Source organism: Engystomops pustulosus, chromosome 4, assembly GCF_040894005.1.
Source record: "Engystomops pustulosus chromosome 4, aEngPut4.maternal, whole genome shotgun sequence".
Taxonomy (NCBI): domain Eukaryota; kingdom Metazoa; phylum Chordata; class Amphibia; order Anura; family Leptodactylidae; genus Engystomops; species Engystomops pustulosus.
The window spans coordinates 134,275,902-134,301,088 of record NC_092414.1 but is presented as its reverse complement, the minus strand read 5'-3'; the positions used below and the strand labels follow the sequence as shown (position 1 = coordinate 134,301,088).

The window sequence follows — 25,187 nt, the reverse complement described above, 5'->3', positions numbered from 1 at the left end:
AAGTGTAGTAGACTGTCATAAGCAGCGCTGTCAACTTAGGGTAGCGCAGCTTATAATACGTACTGAAGCCCTAGGCTTGAGCCCTGGGCTGAAGAGGCTCAGATGTTGCCTCAGCTGCCCCTGCAGGGGCCTCTATAACAGTAGGACTATGCTATATTAGATGCTGCATTCCAGAATATGACCCTACAGACTGCGATTTATAGGCTTGTAAGGTTTCATATGATTCTATAATTAATTAAATAGTTGTAGCTACTGCCTGTTCTTGACTTTGCCACACTGCTAATTAAAATTGACAAACATTAGAACCCGACATGTTTCGCCAGTACGACTGGCTTCATCAGGGGTTCGGGCTAATACTGTATTACGAGTATTAGCCCGAACCCCTGATGAAGCCAGTCGTACTGGTTATATGTAGGAAATGGTTTTGTTGGATTAGTATATTACTAGATAGGTGAATGAGTATCTCTGATGTGCACTGTGGTGACAACAATGTCTTCTGATCTATCCAGGCAGGATCTGTACAGTGTACACGCAAGCTTTGTTCTACGGCTACCTGCCCTCACCCAGTAACTGGACCTTGTGACTGTCCTCTGTGCCAGGGTGAGTGTTTAAATGTGATGTTTTGGCCTCATTAACCCCTTAAGGACGCAGCCATTTTGTAGCTTAAGGCTCAGCCCGATTTTTTGGATTCTGACCTGCGTCGCTTTATATGGTTATAACTTTTGAACACTGTTACTTATCAAAGCGATTCTGAGATTGTTTTTTCCCCACATGTTGTACTTCATTTTAGTGGTAAATTCTGGCAGATAAGTTTTGCGTTTATTTACAAAAAAAAGAAAATATGATAAATTTTTTGAAAAATTTGCCATTTTCGAAATTCTAAATCATTGCGTTTTCAGGCAGATAGATTTACCACCTAAATAAGTTGCTGAATAACATTTCCCATTTGTCTACTTTACATTTTCATAATTTCTGAAATGTTTGGATAATTTATTTTGATGTCACGCGGCTTACAAATAGAATATCGCTTTTCCGGATTTTCAGAATTGACTATTTTGGGGATAAATACAGTTTTGAATGAAATTTTACATATTTAGCATCAAAACCCCCTATATAATCTACCCATTTTCAAATCTGCACCCCTCAAGCTATCAGAAACAGCTTTTACGAAGATTGTTAACCCCTTGAGATCTTCATAGTAATTGAATCAAAATGGAGGTGAAATTTAGAATGGTCATATTGTTCCCTTATACGTTCATTTAGCACTAAAATTTACACATTTCCAAAATATAAAAAGAGAAAACCCACCATACAATTTGTTCTGCAATTTCTCCTGAGTACAAAGACCCCCCACATGTGGCTGTGACTTGTTTTATGGGGGCACAGCGAGGTGCAGAAGGGAAGGAGGGCGCTGCAGCTGCCAGGATTTTAGTTTCCTCATTGGCCCCTTTTGAAGGCTATAAAATTTTCGCTTTTTCGTTATTGGGGCCATGTGATGGCATTTTTTTTGCAGGATGAGATGCTTTTTCCATTGTTACCATTTTGGGGTTGGTATCACCTATTGTTGAAAATTTAGGAACTTTTTTTGAGGGCAGGAGTAGAAAAGCATCAATTCTGTACTGGATTTTTTACTCTTTTTTTTTTTGGTGTTCACCGTATAGACTAATAATCATGTTAGCTTTATTCTATGGGTTGATACGATTACGGGGATACCAGACATGAATATATTTTCTTACGTTTTACTAAATTTGTCAAACAAAACCCTAATGTGGGGAAAAATCTATCATTTATGTATTGCCATCTTCCAAGTAGCATAACATTGTTACTTTTTTGGCTACGGAGCTGGTTGATGGCTTGTTTTTTGCGGGACATGTTGTACTTTGCACCAGTATCATGTCTGAGTACATATGGTTTTTTGATCGCATTTTATAGCATTTTTTGTGGGATTGAAAAGGTAAAAATCATAATTTTTGGAGGGTTTTTTTTACGGCGTTTATCGTGGGGGTTCAATAATGATTTACTTTTATTCTACGGGTTGTTACGGACGCGGTGATACTATATATGTGGGGTTTGTGTTATGATTTAGACCTTTTTTTGAGTTATATGTCTCTTTATATGTTTTGGGAGTTTGGGGCATTTTTAGTGATTTATGACTTTATTTTTTTATTGAATAACTTTTTTTTTTTTTTTTTTTCACTTTTATACCATGGGACATGAAGAAGCAATCTTCTGATTGCTTCTTCATGATAATATTCTGCAATACTGATGTATTGCAGAGTATTATCAGTGTCAGCCTATACACTTGCATAGGCTGGCACTGTGCCAGTAAGATGACGTCACAGACGCCATCTTACTGGCAATTCTTGCAAGTAACTCTGGGGTCCAGATCGGACCCCAGAGTTGCTATGGCAACGATCGGCGCCCCCCGAAAACGGTTCGGGGGGGCCGATCGTGGGGGAAAGACCCCCCAGATGCTTGTTAGATGCCGCGGTCGCGCTGACCGCGGCATTTAACGGGTTAAGCACCCGCGATCGGAGACAACTCCGATCGCGGGTGTTACACTGCGGTGCCGGCTATTAGTTACAGCCGGCACCCCGTGTTTCCCGATGCCGGTTCGGCTCTGATCCAGAGCCGAGCCGGCATAAGCGCCGTGGCGGATATATCCGCCACTGAGCGCTAAGTCATTGCGCGTGAAGGGGTGAAGGGGTTAAATACTTTTCTTCTAATTTTCTGAAAAATGAATATGCAATAGGACTATAGCACTATATACAAACAAAATAAACGTATTAAAAAATATCTATGTTTTAGTTTTACACAAAGGCCTCTGATTCTGAAACAAAAGGGAGTTGTAGTAAGCTCTCCGGGAAATAGATTACTCTTGGTTAATGGATAAATGCAAAACTACTGGACCAAAACTTCAATAAAACAGTATCTAACTACAAGGTAGCAGATCTCGGTAGATGCTATACATTTGGTATGATTCTGGATATTATTCACAAACATATAAAGTAGATTAAAAAAAACAAAAAAAACAAACAAGTGGGTCTAGTTGAGATACCTATAGAAGAATATTATAGCCATATTATCGCTACTATGTAATAAAGGTTAATAATGAATGTAACAATGGAGGGATGGATAGACAATGTGGTATGTTAGGAAGTACTAGTTACTAGTCACAGCTTTAAGCTAGGTACGGATATGTAACGGTATATTATACTTACCCTTACATCCATATTCCATTTATATGAGGGGATGGAATAAGAGTCCTATATTCACCCCAATATTGAATCCCTTCTATTTAAGTAGAATCAATCGGCCAAATTGCTAGCTAACATACTCAAATAGAACATCATCCCCTCCCATGCCTGTGATAAGGGAACTATCTGTAGAAATTCCATCACAGATAAATCTATAGCAGAGGTCCAAGACTATCTGGATGGAGTAGAATTCCCTAATTTGTCCGAAGCTCTCGCCATTCCTCACAGAATGTTTGAAGTGCTGTAATTTATTCCCTTGTTTCCGTAAATTGGTATCCATCCTATACAAATCTCCCTGGAGTAGGCTATTTATCAACGAGGAACTATCCCCAATGTTTTATCTGCATAGAGGCACCGGACAAGAGTGTCCTCTCTCCCCTATATTATTTTCACTTGCTATAAAGCATTGGCCATCAGACTAAGGAGGGGCACTATATAAAAGGTCATAACTGTAGGTTCCCCTGAGGACTGAGTAGGCTTTTATGCAGATGACATGGTCCTTACTCTGATCTCCAGGTAAACTGGACTAAGTCAGTCTACATGCCCTTGGGAGTGTCACCCTGGCAGGGCCCTTCACACATGTCAGGCCTGAAAGTTGTTACTAGCTTTAAGTACTTAGGAATCACCATCATCAAATTGCATCAACAGGCCCAACAGCAATTTACGGAACAATTATTGATATTCATCAGATCAAAATATAGTGCCTGGTAATCTTACCACTGTCAGTTGTCAGGCGCATAAATTTGGTGAAGATGATCATTGTTTATACATACTGCAACATTCTGCTGTTCCCATCCCTTCTTTCGAAAACTGCACTTTAATACAGGAAGGTTTGTGTTAGGTAACTCCAGGCCAAAACTTAGCCTAGCAAAACTTCAACGTCCTAATACAAGATGGAATGCCCCTACCTAACTTTTTCTTATATAATAAAGTAGGCCAGCTGCAATATATGGTATCTTCCATTTGGTACTAATTAGCCCCCTTCCCAACTTGGAACATTATCTCTGTCGCTATTTTCAGGTACGCACTTTATATGCTATACTTGAGGGCTCCCCTAGTTTGCCGAGACCTATGTTGCCTCTACATAGAGTGTCTGTCCTAGCGTGGCAAGCAGCTAAATCAGTCTCACAATTTACAGACATAATTGCGGACATGCCTTTATGGGAAAATGTAGCGCAACACCCCTGCCAATGCAAGGCAGAGGGGTTGTTGCGAATACGTCCCAATATGTAGCTTGCAACCTGTGTGGAGTCTGATCAACCCCACAGCAGGTCACTACACAACACGGGGAACACTGCAGCGGTAGATCCTGCTTGGGAAGGCAGGAGTTATTTGTTTAATGTGATGTCTTTCCATCAGCCAATCACATCTGTTCTAATATTGGATTGTAAGCTGGAATACAATTGGAGGATTAATCACCACCTGACCAGTGGGAGTAATAAAACCCCTGGTCAGGAAAGTTCTAGACTCAGACCAGTCAGAGACGGGAGTCTGACAAGAGTCAGTCAGAAAGACTAGTCAGTCAGTCAGAGCAGTAAGACAGAGTAGAGCTCTGAGGAGTTAGTGAGAGTAAAGGGGTATCATCCTACCTTCAAGGGTGATATCTGAAGTAACCCAGGACAAGCTGAAGCATCCTACTAGGACACAGCTATCTCCCAGCCTGCCCTTGCATCCAGGCTGGTGATCAATCCCTGTGGTTCCCTCTCCAAGTGCACCCCCAGCCTTCTACCATTGTCAAGATTCGTTTGGCACGTTATATATTGTGCCTGTCGGTTCCAATAAAGAACTGTAAGTTACTTTTGTACAACGTCTGCCTCCGTCTGATCCCTGCTACTACGGCTGTCACCATCACGGGCACCCTATCCACCAAACAGGGACTCATACTCCATACCCCAAAGGGATGCCCCAGGGAGAATGACTATAGCAGCCTCTCCCTCATTATTTCTTGCCAACACCACCTGCTGGAGACCTGTAGGACAGCCCTCCGGTCCCCATACCAAGCACCGTGACACTAGCGTGCCTAGGCCGCAACCGCCAGCCACTCCCGGCTGTCTCCAGGCCCCCAGAAAAGGCTAGGCAGTAGGCAGAAAGGCTGTTGCAGTAGCGCTACCCCATTTGGAGGGTCGGCCCTCCCTCACATGTCTATCTACCCCCTTATCGAGGTTTATAAAACACAGGGCTCAAGTGGATTGATATCTGTAATATATACACCTTCTTTTGCAAAAGGTAGAGCACACCACCCTACCTTCCTTAACAAAATTTAAGGAACTAATACCAGATATGAGGAGGAAATGGTATCATACGTCCTCTCATCACATCTGAGGGTTTCACCTTCGGTCAACAACAGAATGACACAGTTATGTTATTCATCAGGCCTTTTTAATAGGATATACAGAATGAGACTTGCACCCAACACAGCTTGTCCCCGCTGTGGCTCCTTGGAAGCAGATTTTTGACAGATGTACTGGATATGTCCCCCCATTCTTTTGGAAGGGAGTTACTGGCAGCACGGTGGCTGAGTGGGTAGCACTTCTGCCTTGCAGCGCTGGGGTCCTGGGTTCAAATCCCACCCAGGTCAACATGTGCAAAAGACTTTGTATGTTCTCTACGTGTTTGCGTGGGTTTCCTCCGGGCACTCCGGTTTCCTCCCACACTCCAAAACATACTGTTATGTCATTTAGATTGTGAGCCCCATGGGGACAGGGACCAATTTGTCATGCTTTGTGCAGCGCTTCGTAATCTGTGTGCGCTATATAAATAAAGAATTATTATTACTGACTTTCAGTCTTACTATCGCTCACTGCCATACACACCAGAGATTTGTCTATTATGGTTATAGTCTGGAGAGACACAGGCATATTACCTTAAAGGGGTTTTCCCATGAAAGAAAATTCTCAAATTTCAATCCCCTAGTGATGTTAACACACAAAAAATCATTTTTAACCATTTACTTTACAATTTTATTCAGTTTTATTGCTGTTTTAGCTCTTATCACTCAGTTGTGGTCAGTGTAATATTCCAGGGTGTGGGTGGGGACTCTCTAAGCAGACACATTTTGATCCATCTTGTTCTGTGAGCTGAAAATGTGATCTGATTATAAGGTTATAAAGTTTATATAGACTTTCATTAAGCTTCTGAACACTGTACTAGTATCCTACACATAGAAAGAGAGATGAGACGGATAGCAGATGATAAGATCCATGAGATGAATATTACATACAATGACAGTCAGCTCTCCTACATCTCTGCTATTCAACCACACCCCAATTATAGGGGGCATTCACATTACTTTTCTATTTTATTATTTTGTATTTGTTATTTTTATTGGCTTGGTCTTTTTTATGTGACAAATATTCTGTATTTTGACTTGGGTGTGTACAATTTATCCACTCTTGTATGTTAAGATGTTGGTGACCATTTATAAAAAAAAACATGGCTTTAGCAAATTTAATGTATAAGGAATGAGTTAGTGTAAACAGTTTTATAATTTTTTATTACATCTCTAAGTACTTAACAGAATGGCATATCAAGCAGAAAACGTTTTCTTTTTTTACAATTTAAACATATGATTCTAATGTATAACTTTAAATCATCCCAATGTATACATCTGACAGAGACATCAAGAACCCTTCCAAGTATGGGGCTATAAAAAATCAGATGGATTATTATATCACTACATATACCTATACCTATAACTTTTTACATTTTTTTTCTGTTACTAGGATGCCATTTTCAAGGCCGTAACTACATAGATGGTGATTCTTTTACCTCACTACAAAATGAATGTGAGAAATGTCGTTGTTTGGTAAGTGAATGAGTATACAGTGCAGGCCTCAGTAATCCAAATTAATTGACAGAAAAAACACCTTTTAAATATGTTTGTGTTTTTCCCTAATGAATATACATTGCTTCTCAGAGAGGACACGTTACTTGTGGCCCTCGGCCATGTGATACCGCAAACTGTCCTCATCCAGGTGAAGATCCCTGCATGTGCCCCGTGTGTGATGGCTGCAATTATAATGGTCGGGATTGTGTCAATGGAGAAAGCTTTCCCGACCCTGATGATGAGTGTAGTCGCTGCACATGCAAGGTTAGCAAATTCCACTTCTGAATAATAAAAACCTAGATGAAAAACTTTGGGAAAACATGTACAATATATTTTTTCACAGTTTTGAATACATACTAGATTTTGCAAATGCAACATACTTGCATTTGACTCTCCATTAACATGTGGCTGGAGTCAGAGTTTTTTAAGTGAAATATAATATAATGAGAACAGAGGTTGTTTAAAGACATATTTATTGTTAATTTCATGGTAAAAATATCAAAGCAGCAGTTGAGATGAGCAAATCTATTTATTGTTTTATAGACTCAGGACAAATCTAACATTTTTCAGGCATCAAACCAAAGACACATCTTTTCTGCTTGCATTCAGATGAATCTTGGAAAATTGGGTCTTGCTACTGCTGTACTTCATCTCAGAGGTCTACACTTCCTCATTGATCCATACACTGTGGCTGTGGTAATCTTCCTATATGTGTTATCCATGGCTTCCTTCCTTCTAAAATCAACTTTTAAAATTATACTAATGAGCCTGGGGGCTACCCTAGCCCCTCTAGTGCCCTGATCACTTGCTATTGTTATCTCAGTGCTGAGGGATCAAAGGGGAGAATGAGACAGTGTGACAGCCTGCAAAATCAGATCACAGAGGGGCAAGGGTAGCTCCTCAGGCTCATTAGCATAATTATAAAAGTAGGAGGCCATGGATAACAGATATAAAAAGATTACCACAGTCACTGTGCCTGGATCTATGAGAAAGTGGCCCTGGTTTATCATGCTTGAATTTGATATAAATTTTTTTCTTTAAGGAGGGGGGATGGGAAATGGAAAATGAAAAAAATTATTCAAAAAATTAACTAAATTATATATATGAAAATAATCTGTTGTTTTAGAGGACTTGAGGGGTGGTTGAATACCAATTTCCAGGAGCAAAAGCAAAATTGATTTAGACAGAATAGATTTGGTTCCAAATCTTTAAAAAAAATTCAGGGAAGTTTCAGCAAAGTTAATCTTGGATGATTCACTCATCTCTAGCTGCTAATATATGACATATGTGCCAAACAACAAACAAAGTGTGCCATTAGTAAAATTCCACTTAAAGAGGACCTGTCACCCCCGAAACCCCCCACACCAAATTAGCTTCCCCTCATCCTGTCCCCAGCCCCTTTATATTTATTGAATTTTTATTACAATTTGTGTTTATATACTTAGTTTTAAACAATTCGACCTCTTATCAAATAAGAGGTCGGATCGTCATACAAGTTCCCTTGCAGTCGGCCGTATTCATGAGGGGGCCAGCCGACACACCCCCTTCGCGCCCCTGTCAGTCAGGGACCTGTAACAATCGCTGGCAGCAGCGCATTAATTGCGCAGTCGCTGCCGGCTCTATGCGAAGCGGCACGCTGACAGCAGAAAATTCACCCAGCTCTGTGAATAAGCCCCTCTGCGGCCACTGTCAGCGCGCCGCATCGCATAGAGCCGGCAGCGATTGCGCAATACATACGGTCGGATCGTTTAAAACTAAGTATAAAAACACAAATTTGAATAAAAATTCAATAAATATAATGGGGCTGGGGACAGGATGAGGGGGAGATAATTTGTTTGGGGTGTTTTTCCCGGGTGACCGGTGCTCTTTAAAGCAAAGGATTTGTAATCCATACTATCAGGAACATGTATAAATTTTACAATGTAACAGAAGGACATAAATAAAAATATCTTTTCTTCAACAAGCCATTCTGCACTGATTATGCGCTCCTCGGCAGCAGTAAGCCAGCTAGAAAAGGAGGGGGTGAGTGCATGGGGCCTAGATTGGTAAAGAATTACGTATACTGGTGAGTCAATTGACAAGCAGCAGATTTTGTTACTTTTTTACAGAAAAAATAGCAGAATGATTTTCCAGACATGTGGTCTATACCATAACAGATGTCAATAGAGCTTTAATCTCACAATTCACATCACATACTCACTTGCACTTTATCCAGAGTCATTGCATGTTAGTGTGTTCTTTGTATCTTACAGAATGGAGAAGTGACTTGTGTGTCTTCTTCTTGTCCGCGAGTTTCATGTTTGTATCCTGTAACTCTGCCAGGGGAGTGTTGTCCACGGTGCACAGGAATATGTAAGCACAATGGACGGACGTTTCAGAATGGTGAAAATTTCCAGTTGCCCGGTGATATTTGCACTCAGTGTTCTTGTAGGGTGAGTTCATGGTATAAATATGTAAGGAAAATGCTATTTTCTAAGGTTTCATTCATAATTGTTCTAAATCTAGGATGTGGTGTATGTTCTTCTTGATGACCTTTAAATACTTGAGCACCCACTTTAAATTGGATACTAATGCTAAAGTAAAGATAACTAAACTTGTTGTTGTTGTTTAAAATGAAAATTATACCAAATTAGAGTGAAATGGAATATATGTTTTATATATATATATATATATATATATATATATATAATAAAGAAGGTAGAGTCACTACGGAATTTATGAGGGAAATGCCATAATTAAGGAGAATGGCATTATTTAGGGTTTATCAATTCCCCGCTGCTCAATGGGCGGTGGGATACAGATTGAGTTTGGAGACTGATGAGCGTACAGAAATTATAAGATTATAAAAAATAGGTACAAGAGGATTATGTCACTTTTATTTAAAGGCATTATGAAAAATAGATAGAACAGTGAATATTATCACTCATGGAAAGGATGGGAAAATTAGTTAGGAGTTATAACAGAAAAGATAGAGATATACAGGAATATAAAGATTTTTTCACTGGGTGGAAATCATAAATCAGTTCAATTTAATATTGTTCAAAGAGTACATTTTACTCCTGAGAAATTGTTTAAAATGAGGCTGAGGGAAAATGTCATTTGCGGGAAATACCAAATTTCTGAAGCTGGTTGTTTGTAGCAAATTTGGGAAAGCCCAAAAATGAGGTAATTCTGGGATAAAGAAGTTTTAGGGTGACAAGGTTAGAAACCCTATTTGGTGTGACTAATTTTTGAGATGATTTCTGCAGTTGATAGAGATAGGGTGATTAAAATGTTGTCCTTGGGAAGAATATTGGTAGTTTGGGGATTTAAGGTAGCTCCAACCTTTAAGAATTGGATGTAATTAATGAATAAGGTTAAAACTTATAAAAATTGTACCGTATATTACATGTCAATAGTCAATATCAGAATAAGGGAATATGTGTATTGTTTATCTTTAAATATTGTATCACTAACAATATTGCTTACTATAAATCTTTTTCTCTGTCAGCATTGTATCTGGAAATTGGCCAGGATTTGTGATGAGTAGCTTACTCACAAAAAACATCCTCAAAAAAAGCTAAATGTCACACATTTCAAATGTTTTTGAGATGGTTAATTTGTAATTCACACCGAAAGTGAAAACAGAAACAAAAAATCTTTTTCTAAAAATAATAAAACACAAAAAAACATGAAATGTAACACCTGTAACTATATTTTAATGTTTTAAATGAACTAAAATATCTTGATGAAAAGAAAGAAAAGAACCTGTTACATTCCTCTTTGAACACTGGAAAATTGACATTCTATGGGGAACATGTATATTGTTTGCCTGTTTTTAACTTTCTTTTTTGTGACTTTTTGTGTTTTTGCAACTTTTGTTGTCGTTTTTCAAGTATAATTTTTTCTGCACCCTGTGCAGTGTACCATATTTTCCAGTTGCTCGGTGCAACTTTTTACTTCTCTGTCACTTTTTTGCTTACTTTTGCGATGTTTTTTAGGCACAAATCTACATTTGGTCCAGGGTAAGTGCAGATGAAAGATTTTTTTTGGACCTTGTTTTAACATGTAAATTATAAATACTTGGCATGCTTTAAGGCTGTGTTCACACGTGGTGTTTGCATTGTGTTTTTGAACTTGTTGCAGAAATGCATGGATTTTACATTTTATCATTCATTTGGCTGGTTGGAAAGTGTTCTTCATTGCTGGAAGTGGAAGCAGCTGTGAAAATGTTAGCACAGCTGCTTACACTTACACAGCAATGAAGATAAATACTTTCAAACCAACCAAACGCATGGTAACATGTAAGACACATGTGTTTCTGCAATGCTTTTAAAACGCATCCCAAATGCCCTCATATGACGTCATCTCCCTGAGGTGTGGCTAGAGCGCCTAAGAATGCAGGCCATGGTCTTAAATCCAAAATTTAGAGTAGTGTTTACTCCTGTACATAACCCCCTAACATGGCTTGTGTCCAGGTGCATTTGAGACATTTGCAACAATTCTAAAAAAAAGCCAAAAGTTGCGATTTCTTGGACAGGAAAAATCAGTATACATAAGGTGCAAATAAGACATACCAAAAGTCTAGTAAACACCAAAGAAATAAAACTAAGATACATGTTCTACTATGTGTTCTCTTTTTAGAATGAGATGGTGACATGTCAACGTGTTAGATGTGAAAAAGACTGCAGCCATCCAGTGCCCTCCATATCATCTCCTTGCTGCCCTCTATGTGATCGCTGCCTCTATGAGGGAAAAGAATACTCTAACCATCAGACATTTTCTGCCGTGTCAGACCCATGCCTCCGTTGTGTGTGCTTGGAAGGCAGTGCCACGTGTACACATGTAGTGTGTCCACAAGTCTTCTGTTCAAACCCTGTCCGCAAACCTGGAAAATGCTGCATGGAATGCCCAGGTATGGCTGTGCTCCAGAATAGAGAATTACTGTAGGGGTAAATGAGTCCCATTAAACTGGCCATGTTTAGAGGCCACAGAGACTGGGTTTCTCTGTGGTAACTGGGTAACTCAGTGTTGAGACATTTTCCAGCATTTCTGTCATATATGTTACCTGTCTCTGAGGTAAAATCTATCTAATAGATGGAGAAATGACTTTAATTGACTAATGGTTCTGTACAAGAAGGTCTTTTACACATAAAGGGCAGTGATCAGCCATATTCCTAAGTCAATCTGTACTATAGGTATAGTGATCTACAACATGTTGGCCGATACTTCTGATGAGAAGGAATCTTGGGGGGAGGAGGGTTGGAGTAGTTACAGCTCACTGTCCACAGTTCTCCAGACATTTTTTTTTAACAATGTAGGCAATCCTAGAGGTTTACTGGGATGTTAAATGTTCAGACCATCTCTAGTTTTGCCCTTGTTTCTACATATTTTATTGTGCTGGTTAAAATAAAGTGTGAAATATCTCTATATGTGATCTCTGATTTCTTTATAGTGTGTTTTTCTGAAGGAAAAGAATATAGTGATGGTGCCCGCTGGGTGCCGTCCTCAGACCCATGTCTGCAGTGTACATGCAAGGTAAGGATTATATTTTATGCCCTATAATTTACCCTTATCTCTGTGTACCTCAGATAAATTTGGCTGGATAAAAAAATTTTTAAATGGATATCGCCCTTTATTCTGAATCGTAGATGTTACACATTTGACTAATATAATAGGAATTTTTTAGGAGACATTCTTTGTATGTGTGGCTTACATAAGCTAGTATGACTAAGGGCACATGTATGCAGCATGTGTATAGCTGTATATAGTATTGTACAAAGCCACACAGCTAGACTATGCTGCTGCACAGGATTGTGAGGTGCTGTATGATTTTATCATTAGGAAGCACTCCGTACCTCATCCATATTTTATATGTACTGTAAATTGTAGGCTAATCCGAAATTGTACATGCTGCTATAACTTCTATAGGGGCTTATTCGAAGACATAACATTGTGCATGGAGCATCATTACACTTTTACATTTGATTGGTATGTTTACAATGGGCTTTGTCATGGTGGATCTAACAATGGTCATTTATACCCTTGTGAGTAAACTTCATAGAGTAACCTAAGGCATGAAAGTTACTGGCATCCAAGAGATGTTTCCAAGAGTTTCCAACAAGGCTAGTTTCAAACATGTTGATTTTAGCTTGCCACTACTATGTTAACCATGTCCTTAGTTAGAAATTACTTGAAAAAAATTACTTGATTACATATATTTTTTTTTTTAAAAGTACATGTTGGTGACACAGTGTAAGGTAATACTTGCATTACCTACAAAGTTCCCCTGAAAACATTATGAATAATGATATGTGATCTGTCAGGCAGGAAATACACAGTGTGATCCTCCTACGTGTCCCCCTCTACCCTGCACCCAGCAGGTGACAGACCGAGGAGCATGTTGTCCTCGCTGCAGAGGTAAGTCCCATGTTGAAACCTTTAGAGCTATTTCCACAGATAAACATTCTTACCTTCTGTGCAATACAAGCAGGGGTTTTCTTCAATTATTAAAGCTACTGTATATCTTATCACTACTTCACAGAACTTCAGAAATAGTTCTTGGAGGAGAGAATGCGTATATAGTACAGCATATCCAGCCTTAAATACAAAATTCATGAAGTAGAGAGAATAATATATTGACATGGTAAAAGTTTCATTCACGACATTGAATGCCGGGACATATCCAATTAAGGATGATGTTACATTTGTCTATTTTCAACACTAACAGTTAGTGATGCTGATAGATGGCATAAAAGTAGTGCGGTTTGCGCCTTCAGTCCTTTTATTTGTTGGTTTTTCGTTATTTATCTAGTTCTCACTAATGCTGGTGTATATTACCTGTGTTGATACTAGTCAGTTTGAGTCATTTTCAGATACTTTTATCATGAATGTTTTCTTCTAATTCATTCTGCTTTATTTGTCCTTTATGCACATGGTGCTATTCTCTGTTGCAGGTTGTATATATAATGGACGGGAATACAAAGACAACAGTAACTGGCTTTCCACAGTGGACCGTTGTATGTCATGCATGTGCACAGATGGAGTTACTACCTGTTCTAAGGTGCAATGTATTGCATCCTGCCCTAACCAGATAACACTGCCTGGAGAATGCTGCCCACTTTGTGCAGGTTGGAGACACTAAATGTTATTATAATTTGGTGTCATTTGTTAGGCCTGTATACTCCTTATTTATCACCTGTCAACATATTTTTTGCATGTTAATAACCTGCTGTATATCGATGTGAAAAACACAATGGGACACATTTACTAAGGGCTTTGCGCCAGTTTTCTGTCGGACTTTGTACGTTCTTTCTAGTGTTAACTGCTTGCACAGGTATTTAAGAAGTGTCTGCACCACCAATGTGTCGCAACTGTTTTGTGGCACAGATGCACTAGGCACCAAGCGACAAAAGTTAGGGGGCGTTCCAATGCTCGGTCAGACCGTGCGCCAGATTTATAATGCAAAGTCTGCAAAGTCTTATGTTAAAGGTCCACCACAAAAAAGTTGGTGAACTCTGTCGGGCCAGTTTAGAGATGGGCCGAATTCATGATTTCTGGCACATGATCTTAATAAATCTAGTGCACCAAGCATTATACACAGGCAAAGAACTTTTAGTGCAGTTTCCTACATTCTTAGTAAATGTGCCCCAATAGGTCTGGTCACCAGTACCAACATGTTCTTCCAACAAAAAAAAACAGTTTCATAATAATTCCTTAGTGCAATAAGCTGATCCAGATGGGTCCTGCTTCTGGCGCTCACATTAACAGGTGATATTGACGTGGGAAGGTAAAGCTGTACACGTATTTGATTTGGATGAATGGGTCAAGCGTAACCCCTCATACAGACCTAAACAAAAGAAAGATAAAACAAACAGTGCCTCATGGTGACGCCTGACCCATATTCCATAAATCAAGAGAAAATAGAGTGCAGGGCTGGGTTAAGTTTGGTGGAGGCCCCTGGGCTCAAAATGTGTTGGGGCCCCCATAATGTTAATTATTATTTTTTATACAGTACAAGTGGCTGCAGTGAGTGTGGGAGTCTCCCTAAATGGCATGTCTGTAGTGTACTTTAACCCTATTGAGTCTGTTTGTTCCTACCATATACTGCCAATTTCTAGGCAGAAGGAGGAATGTTGGCAGTCTCCCTCCTCACCTTCCTCCTCCTCTATGGCCAGGGCTGCCATGTTGTTGGTGCTTGTCTTCAAATATATACATGCGTCATGTGGCTAGGAGACTTATGCCTCAATTGATGGACTTTTTGTATATATTCTCTGTCACTTATGTGGTAATGTTTTTTTCTGCTAGATTTTTTAGCACTATTTTCTTCTTTATTCTCAGACTGTATAACTAGCAAAAAAGTATATTCTCCAGGAGATAGTTTTCATCCATCAGATGACCCCTGTGAAATTTGCACCTGTGAGGTAAGATATTCCCATGTCACAGGTTTGATCATACAATATATGTTTCTATGATAAAGTGCCCATTTGATTCAATGTTGTATTTAGCGTTTACTAGATGGTCGGCAGTATAGACGTTGCACAAAGAAGCAATGTCCCAGCCTGGTGGATTGTCCCAGACATCAGATTCTTCCCCCTGCTTTTGGCCAGTGCTGTGCTAGCTGTGCCCGTAAGTCTTATTCTAAGCTGTGAAATCTGTTATTTGAAGATTTGTCACATACTCAGTATGTAAACTTTACTTTATATGTTTCAGAGGCTCTGAGCAATTGTACAGACCTACTGGTGGGCAGCGAGATACAGGCTGTGAATGATCCTTGTTACATGTGTCAGTGTAAGGTACGGAAATATTAAATATGTAATGTATTTGGTGTGTAAATATAATACTTGGGTAGATCTGAAGAATATCCATATAACAGAAGCTAAAAACATTACCAAATAGCTTTTATGTTTTACCTTTAGAGTTTATTTCTGCTATAGTCAATTAATACATTTTTTAAACTTGCTGTTTTATTGAAATGTTTTTGATAAATAAATTCTAGTGTACAAATAAAGAATATTTAAATTACCCCGCTCAAAACAAATACTTTATACAAACTATGATTAAAAAGCATTGTCCTTATACCTAAATTGTTCCTTTCCATGGCTGCAATGTTAAAAAAAATCAGTTTGCAAACTTGTATGCAACGTGGGTAGATTTTGCAAATGTTAGTGGGCAAAGGACCTTAAATGACATCACCCTGGTCACATGACATGAAGTGCTGAATGGTAAGGAGTCACAGTGCAAGGGGAGGAGTAGATGGGAGGGGTGGGCCAAACAGGACACGCCCTCTCTGATGTCAGGTAAGATGACATAAAGTTGATTTTATGGAGATGTGAGGGAAACCATTTTTAGCTAAAAATGGTTTTCATTTGGTTGAAAGGGCTCTATAGGAACCTGTTACTAGCTGTATTTGTGAAAAGGTTCACATTAAAGGGGTTTGTCCATGAAAGAAAGTTCTTAAATTTTAATCCCCTAGGGATGTCTACACAATAAAGATAATTTTTAACCATTTACTTTAGAATTTTACTTGCTTTAGAATGTTTTGCTGTTTTTGCTCCTATCACTCACTCATTCAGTGATCAGTGTAAGATTCCATAATGTGGGCAGGCACTAGCTAAGCAGACACTTCATGACTGATCTGTCAAGCTCTGTGTAGTGCTGCAGAATCTGTGTGCGCTATATAAATAAAGGAAACTGTATTATTCCTCTGTGCTATGAGATATTGTGTGCTGACAACGTGCTTAGATTATCTGGGTACAGGGTTTAGCTGCGCTTTCATTTAGCTTCTGAATATTCTACTAATATCTGACATATAGAAAAAGAGAGATGAGACAGATCAGAGTCATGAGATGGATATAAGACACAATGACACACTCATCACTTCTATTTCACTTATAAACACACAATCAGCACTGCTATGCTCCCCCTCCCTGCGTAGCTCCTCTGCACTCTATTGCTGGACAGGAAGTGCTTTTATAGTGCTCTCTGCCTCCTGCCCCTCTCCCTGCCTTATAAGAGAAGCTATTCAAGAAAGAGGAATCTGCCTCACCATAGTCAGGAGTTTATGGTCATATCCAGGGACAACCAAAATATAAATACCAGGGCTGATAGAGACAGGCTGGGATTATATCTGTGAAATGCTGGATTTTTGTTAACAACATTGAATTAGAGAATGTGGTATTTTGTTTTTTGAGTACATTTAAGAGCAGTTTATAATCACATTATTTGCTTTATAAAAATCATAAAACATTGATTAAAAAACAAACCTTGATGCATCAAGGCAAAAGACATTCAGCTAAAGAGCTATTTGGTAATTATATTGTATGATCTGGGTATCAATTTATATGCTGAAGAACCAATCATGAAACATATTTATCTAATCCTAGAAGTTTACCAGCTTTACAGAAAAATAAACTTAGTGGGCCAGTTTTGGCTGCAACCTCAACAAACCTATAACAAAAAAACCTAAGATGGGTGTAGGGTTGCTTCCAAAAAGGAAACTATTCTGATGTTGTGAGTTATTTTTTAATTATAGGACAATAATGTATTAACAATGATGTCATACTGCTTTCTGTAAAGGGTCTTTTAACTACCATCACTCTACTGATTTATGTTTTCGCCATAGGACTTGACATGGATATGTGAGCATAAACCATGTCCAGTTCTCAGCTGTCCTCGTACAGAACAAATCACCCCACCAAGATCATGTTGCCCTGTTTGCAGAGGTAAGTGTAAAAGAATCAAAATGTACCTATACTGGCTCTCAAAACATTACAAAAGTATAAACCAGCAAATAACTTTAGGAAACTCTAAAGGAAATCTAGCATGATAAACCAGGGACACTTACTCATAGAACCAGGCACTGTAACTGTGGTAATCTTCTTATATTTGTTATCCATGGCCCTCTTGGTTCTAAAATCAACTTTTACATTATGCTAATGAGACTGAAGGCTGTTACACTGTACAGGACTTCCCCCTTCCAACATGCACTGAAACTTCCTCTGCTGCAGTGAGATTACATCAGGCAGAGGGAGTGGGGAATTGCTAATGGAGCAACAGCATGGATGGGATTGGGCAACAATCAAATATAATTCATATATAAATTCAAATATAATTTCAAATAACGTATATACTCGTGTATAAGCCCAGCACGAAGTTAGAGAAGCAAGAAGACAGGCGCGGAAGCCAGAAGAGGACCCGCGCTGACATCGGGGGAGCAGCGCTGCGTGTCGGGCCACCGGAGGGTGAGTATATAAGTTTTTTTTTTAACACTGGGCAGGCTGTATACTACTGTGGGCAAGGTGTATACTACTGGGGGCAGGCTGGGCTGTGCTGTATACTATTGGGGGCTGTGCTGTATACTACTGGGGGCTGTGCTGCATACTACTGGGGGCAGTGCTGTATACTACTGGCGGCTGTGCTGCATACTACTGGGGGGCAGTGCTGTATACTACTGGGGGCAGGCTGGCTACATACTGGGGGGGTCTGTGACCAATGCATTTCCCTACCTCGGCTTATACTCGAGGCAATAGGTTTTGCCAGTTTTTGATGGTAAAATTAGGGGTCTCGGCTTATACTCGGGTCGGCTTATACTCCAGTATATACGGTATGTATTTTCGAAGGAAGGAGGCCATGGATAACATATATAATAAGATGACCACAGTCACAGTGCCTGGATCTATGAGTAAGTATCCCTGGTTTATTGTGCTTAATTTAATGGTAGATTTCCTTTAATCTCACAATCTAAAAAGTTTATGTGTCCTAAGCGCCCCATCTATGCATGGACATAGATGTTGGAAAAGAATCTGGCGCTCCCTGCACTGCCCTGACAGAGTGCACCAACTTGTTTTGGCCTACCTTTAACATAGGGCGTGTGACACACTTATGTTGGACTTTGCATGATAAATGTGCCGCACGGGCCGACTGAGCACCGGAACACCCATTTCAATGAAGAAATTTGTGTCGCATAAAGAATAGTACAGCCGCGACACAAAAGGGTCGTGTGCGATTAAGCGCATACTTCTTAAATATATGTGCAAGCAGTTTGCACATGAAAAAACTTGCAAAGTCCGACAGAAAGTGGCGCAAGGAACTTAGTTAATGTGCCCCTCTGTCTTTATGTTACCGAATTTTAAGGAATATTCACAAACACTTTCATTCCTGTAGAATGTGTAGTTGAGATTGAAGGACGACGGGTGCCAGATGGGGAGACGTGGACTGACAGACAGAATCCATGCATCACCTGTACATGTACTGTAAGTATTTAAAAATGTAATAAATATTAATGCTTAGAAAATGCAGTATATAATGCGTTGTTCGCATTTAAACATAATGGACTGAATCTTTTTTGGATTTTAAAATCTCTGTATTGGTTGAGGGCACTTTAAATTGTAATATCAGTGTTCTAATGGCATTTAATTCAATTGCAAATAATTTGACTATATATTTTTTAACAGCTGGGACATGTTGACTGTCAGATACAAGAATGTCCCCCTATCCAATGCCAGCAAGGGGAATTGAAAGTCCGAACGCCAGGCACATGCTGCCATGTTTGCCAGGGTGAGAAGAACTGTTATTTCACATGGCGAATCTTAAAGGAAATCTACCATTTTCTTTTATGCATTAAGAACCAAACATGCCTTGAGAATGCTGTAGCTACACTGATGCAGAAACATATCTTGTTTAATCCCAGATCCGAGTGGTTTTCCACAAAAAAAAACTATTATAAAATTATGATAATGAGCCTGTGTGGCTCCTGTGGCTGGCTTGGTGCTTCTCCTCTTACTCTAAATATGTAGTCCTTCAGAAAAAGCTGTAGTCATTGTGTTGTCCCTGACAGGCAGAAGTAATCAATCACTGCACAACCCCCAGCTGTTGTGTATGAGTCATCCATCTCAGGTTCATTAGTCCTGTCTGGACAGTTCAGAAATCTCCATGTGTAATGTGTTTATGTAGGCAACCAGCTTTCCCATGGTCCTGAATTTTATAATAGTTTTTTGAGCAAAACCACTCGGATCAGGGATCAAACTGTTATCCAAATGCTTCATATGGACTTCATACGGTTAACAGAGTTGATGGTTACGAGTAATGCTACATGTTGAGAAATGTGTATCTGCTTTCATCCTGGAGATTTGACTTTATAGATCAACACTGATTAGATTATGACAATTCACAGATGAATTATGTAAAATGGATCAATGTATTTTGATGGGAAAAAAATCTCTTAATGTTTTATCGTCTGACAGCTCCTGCCGTAGCCTGTTGGTATCAAGGCCAGAGATACCTTTCCAATGAACATTGGCAAGTGGATGAATGTACTGCGTGTACCTGTGTTTCTGGGGAGGTGCACTGCCATAGTGAGAGGTGCCCTCAAGTGTCGTGTACTGCTGTAAGTACCAATACATGATCTAAAAGAAATTACAATGGTATTCAATTTCAGGAATATGAGCCCTGAGCTCATAAAAGTGACATTTCTATTCAGTTTAAGAACCGTATTTAGATATTGTGGGCCTTTAGTGCTATAAGATATGCAGCATGCTCACACATTATTTGATGTCAAAAAATAGCCCCACTGTCTCTCTCTTTTAGGATGAGACACCAGCCCTGATACCCGGCATGTGCTGCCCACACTGCATCCCCCGTCCAGCCACTTGTATTGCCTTTGGAGACCCACATTACAGGACTTTTGATGGCAAGATGTATCACTTCCAAGGCAGCTGCACCTATGTCTTGAGTGAAGACTGTGAAGGAGGAGACTTCAGGTCAGTCATAGTCATAGAGATTGACATGGTATGTCATAATGTATCACAAATTATAGGGCAACAAGGGCCTTCTATATCCATGTCCTTTGTGTCTGTAAGTGTTTCTTTCTGGTTGGCAGATACCTAGATTAATATAAAAATACAGTACAGTTTTAATTAAGTAGATCACTTTTGGATTCCTTCTTATATCTCCATAGCATCCATGTGACAAATGATGACCGTGGACAGCGAGGTGTATCATGGACAAAAGAAGTAACTGTGCTGATTGGTGACGCAGTAGTGCAGCTCCTTCAGGACTGGGTAGTCATGGTAAGCAGATAGGGCGAGTACATTTAAATGGAAATATATTATTAATAGTGCTTTTATTAACCAAGTACCATATTACATCATGTCACCTATCACAGTATGCAGCATGGAACTTTCTCTCACTATGATAGAAAATATCACTTTGATAAATATAACATGTACGGTATGTGATGCCCCTTGACTAGCTGACCACTTTTGTGAATCTTTACAGAGTTTTTGTGCCCACAGGTTGACTACCAGACTGTAGAGCTCCCATTCCTGAAAGAGCCATACATTTACATTGAGCGGAAAACAAATACCATTCTGCTAAACAGTAACATTGGTGTGAAGGTATTATAACAATTGCTGTGCATGAATTGTACTTATGTTACATAACTTAAATCAAATGGTATAGGCCAGGAATTGGGTGTGAAGATGGAATTGTGGTGGGATCAACTAATCTTCGGACCATTTCTACCAGGTACAGTGGAACGGGCGTTCTCACCTCGAAGTCAGTGTGCCAGGAACATATCGGGATCATCTATGTGGTCTTTGTGGCAATTTCAACAATTACCCTCAGGACGATATGCGGGATCGCAGAGGGCAGATCCTTTTATCAGAGGCCGCCTTTGGAAACAGCTGGAGGGTCAGTATACGTATCGGTTTGTGTGGTCAGACACAATAGACTAAGGATTACATCTGAAATTCTTTGTATCACTAATAGTACTGCATGTGGTTCTTAGGTACAAAGTAATGACTCTGCCGCTGACTGCTGGGATGGACAGGATGTGGATCCCTGTAAACAGGCTGGTTATCGAGCCAGAAAAGAAGCCAATAGCCGCTGCAAATTACTGAAGTCCAGCGTGTTTGAGCCATGTCACAGAGTTGTCCCTCCAGAGATGTTTTTTGCCTCATGCGTCTATGATTTGTGTGCATGTGGAGCTGGAGATGAGTGTCTATGTGATGCACTGGAAGCCTATGCATCAGAGTGCAGAGAAGCCGGCGTTATCCTACAATGGAGATCTCCAGCGCTCTGTGGTAATTACATTTATCCTAATTTTCTTACAAAATTATTACACTAAAATGAAACAACATATCATAAGATGTAATTCTTTTCACCCAGTGATGTTTTACATATTTGCCATGGATATTTTCTGATATAGAAAGTTGTAAGGGTTTGGATGATACCAGACTGACCATTACTTTGCAGATTTCTTAATAATTAAAGGAAACCTACCACTTCAGGGTGAGCTGGTGCCGGCGCTTATCTCCGTTATGTTTTTAAGCAGTTTGAAAGTGTTTTAACTGTTTATTTATATCCTTACTATCTTCCCTGCACCAGGGTCTGCGCTCGGCGCACCATGTGCGCTACCACTTCCTATTCAGATGCACGCACAGTCGCGCGCATGGTGCGCCGAGCGCGGACCCCGGTGCGGGGAAGCTAGTAAGGATATAGACATTAATAAACTGTTAAAACACTTTCAAACTGTTTAAAAACATAACGGAGATAAGCGCCGGCACCAGCTCACCCTGAGCTGGTGCACGGCATGTCCAGCTTATAAGCCCTACCCGAAGTGGTAGGTTTCCTTTAAGAACAGATAACTTGACTTTACTTTCCTTACCTGTTTTGGGTTAGGCAAGCATACTACAATAACTATAACAGTGATGGTTAAAGGGAAACTGTATAATTTCTACAATTCCTTATCTATGCAAATGAGCTGAAGAGAGCCTGAGAAGAGTCACTTTTATATGCTAGAGGGGGAGCGTCACTTAACATGCCCAGTACCTAGAACCATGCTTTTTCATATTAGGTTTCATATTAAAGATACAAATCTCATCTTGTCTTTCTGTAAGCTACAGTAGTGGGGATAAGAATAAGGTGAACATTGGATTTTTATCTTCAGCTTACATATGCAACTATGTCTTTAACTGCCTCTTTGTCCAATTCTCTAGCTCAAAGAACCACAATCCTGTATAAAAGTTGAGATTCTTATCTTTAATATGATACCAAAAGCAGGGTTCTAGGTACTGAACAGCCCTAGGAGTTTTGAGGTGGGTTTTTATATTGGTAAATGAAATAATATTTTGATGTACCTGAGAATGCTGGCAGTTTGATTTTGTGAAGACTGGTGACAATGTAGATGTAAAGGACATCTACCATGAATATAATGATGGTAGACATGTCCTACTAAGAATTGTTGATCATGACTTCTTTTACTAAAACTCTATATACTGCTAATATAGAGTTATAATAATTATACTAAGTAACCTGGGATGATCCAGCTATGTCACCGTATTTTAATTTATAGATTTCGGACCTGGTGGCGCAAAGGGGGAAGTGAATCAATTAATATTAGGTGCTCTGAGGCGCTCTGCTGATGTAGCCACTATTTCCTTCAGTCCCATAGACAGTAGACAGTGAATATAGCAGTATGCCCATGCACAGGTAGATAGGAGACCAGTTGTTGTTATCCCTACTTTAAGAATTATTACCATTTTCTGCCTAAAGGGATACTTAGGCTGTATATGGGAATAATTCTAAGAGTAATGATCTTTCTTAGAACAGCAAACAGATTTGAACACATTTTGGAACTCTAAGTGATATGTAATTTTCTGCATGATATTAACCATAAGATTTTTATTTGTTCTGTTTGTCTTACAGCTGTTGGCTGTCCCTACGATAGAGGTTATGTGTTTGATGAATGCGGTCCTCCATGCCCTAAGACTTGCTTTAATAAAGATGTTCCACTTGGCGTGTTGGAGTCTCACTGCTTTAAACCTTGTGTACCAGGTTGTCAATGTCCAGCAGGGCTAGTGGAACATGAGTCTCACTGCATCCCTCCTGAATCATGTCCGAAGATCATTCATGGCAACCTATGAGAATACATCACAAAATCTTATCTGACCATGTCCAGGCCATTAAAACATGGAGGCTGTGTTCCATATAGCCTTTAATATCCAATCTTACTTTGCGTTCTTTCCTGTCCACCAGCTTTCTGACAATTTGCTTGTTGTTATAAAACGATCCATGATATCAATTCCAGAGAAAAGATAGAAATCTCATCAGTGACCTAAACTAGGTCCATATAATCTCTGTAAGGAGTATAGCAATGTGAATTTTGTCTAGTATTCTATTATATCACTGTGAACGCCACAGCAGAAGACACGCTACAAGGACACCTCAATGACTTATGAAAAGACACAGAATATATACTGTTTTATGGAGATGATGGTGATGGCTGAATTGATGGGTTTATTATAGGAAGAAAATATATTTTCTGATTTTGCTGGGAAAACCTTGTCATGGCGCTTTCAAAGATGTAGAAGAAATTGATCAGTAGATGATAGGATGACATCCCAACGGTACTTAACATATGCAAGGGAACAAAGCAAAGTATGATTTCTAAGACATGTCTTACTTACCTGAACTAACAGAATTATTCATGCAAAGTCACTGATCTAATGCAACTTCTTATATTGTTTGACAACAAAGAGAAGATGTATGTTGATACTTGCGGGTTGCTTTGATAGACTTCTGCTAATTTGCTATGAGTGTGTGTCTGTCAATCAACTACTGCCCCTGAGATTGAGGGAATAGTATTATTATCACTATTTTTATTAGTTGTCAAGAGAATCATGCAATAACATTGGCTTCAGGGTTCTACGAGAGGCTGGAACCTGCTGCTTACTGTCTTCTTCTAACATTGTGAACCACTGTTTTTATACTTACAGATTTCTATATTTATACATTCACCTTTTATTACTGTATTCAAAAGAATATGCCATGTCCCAATTTATATTTATTGTTCTGTATTCTATGAATAATAAAAATAATTTTAGTTCTGTTTTTCATCATGTGTTACTTTTTATGAAAGCAAATCACAGTAACAATATAGTTGTAAACATTTTTTAATTCCACATTATATTTAAGAAAATCTTCACATCGCATTTTAAGTCCTCCGTTGTAAGGGTACATCAGGAGGATTCCGCTCATACACCGGGATACGCCGTCCAGTTCTGAACCTTCCAGAGCCTAAGCTTAGCGGAGGCCAGGGATGGATACAATACAGTTGCATCCGG

General features: G+C 39.4%; 1 protein-coding gene across 2 annotated transcripts in view; it reads left to right on the top strand.

Moving 5' to 3' along the window:
- The window catches only part of KCP (kielin cysteine rich BMP regulator), a 97,187-nt gene extending 72,228 nt beyond the window's left edge, over window positions 1-24,959 (top strand). For both annotated transcript variants that reach the window (XM_072147546.1, XM_072147545.1), the window contains exons 34-54: window positions 510-600; window positions 6,980-7,062; window positions 7,174-7,347; window positions 9,336-9,515; window positions 11,707-11,977; window positions 12,518-12,600; window positions 13,389-13,482; window positions 14,019-14,192; window positions 15,403-15,485; window positions 15,570-15,690; window positions 15,775-15,857; window positions 17,687-17,786; window positions 19,228-19,316; window positions 19,518-19,620; window positions 20,307-20,449; window positions 20,650-20,822; window positions 21,020-21,131; window positions 21,357-21,458; window positions 21,589-21,753; window positions 21,851-22,145; window positions 23,770-24,959. In XM_072147546.1, the coding sequence (XP_072003647.1) occupies window positions 510-600; window positions 6,980-7,062; window positions 7,174-7,347; window positions 9,336-9,515; window positions 11,707-11,977; window positions 12,518-12,600; window positions 13,389-13,482; window positions 14,019-14,192; window positions 15,403-15,485; window positions 15,570-15,690; window positions 15,775-15,857; window positions 17,687-17,786; window positions 19,228-19,316; window positions 19,518-19,620; window positions 20,307-20,449; window positions 20,650-20,822; window positions 21,020-21,131; window positions 21,357-21,458; window positions 21,589-21,753; window positions 21,851-22,145; window positions 23,770-23,987 (2,937 nt within the window). In that variant the 3' untranslated portion in view covers window positions 23,988-24,959. The remainder of the gene's footprint in view (window positions 1-509; window positions 601-6,979; window positions 7,063-7,173; window positions 7,348-9,335; window positions 9,516-11,706; window positions 11,978-12,517; window positions 12,601-13,388; window positions 13,483-14,018; window positions 14,193-15,402; window positions 15,486-15,569; window positions 15,691-15,774; window positions 15,858-17,686; window positions 17,787-19,227; window positions 19,317-19,517; window positions 19,621-20,306; window positions 20,450-20,649; window positions 20,823-21,019; window positions 21,132-21,356; window positions 21,459-21,588; window positions 21,754-21,850; window positions 22,146-23,769) is intronic.
- Window positions 24,960-25,187: the final 228 nt, after the last annotated feature.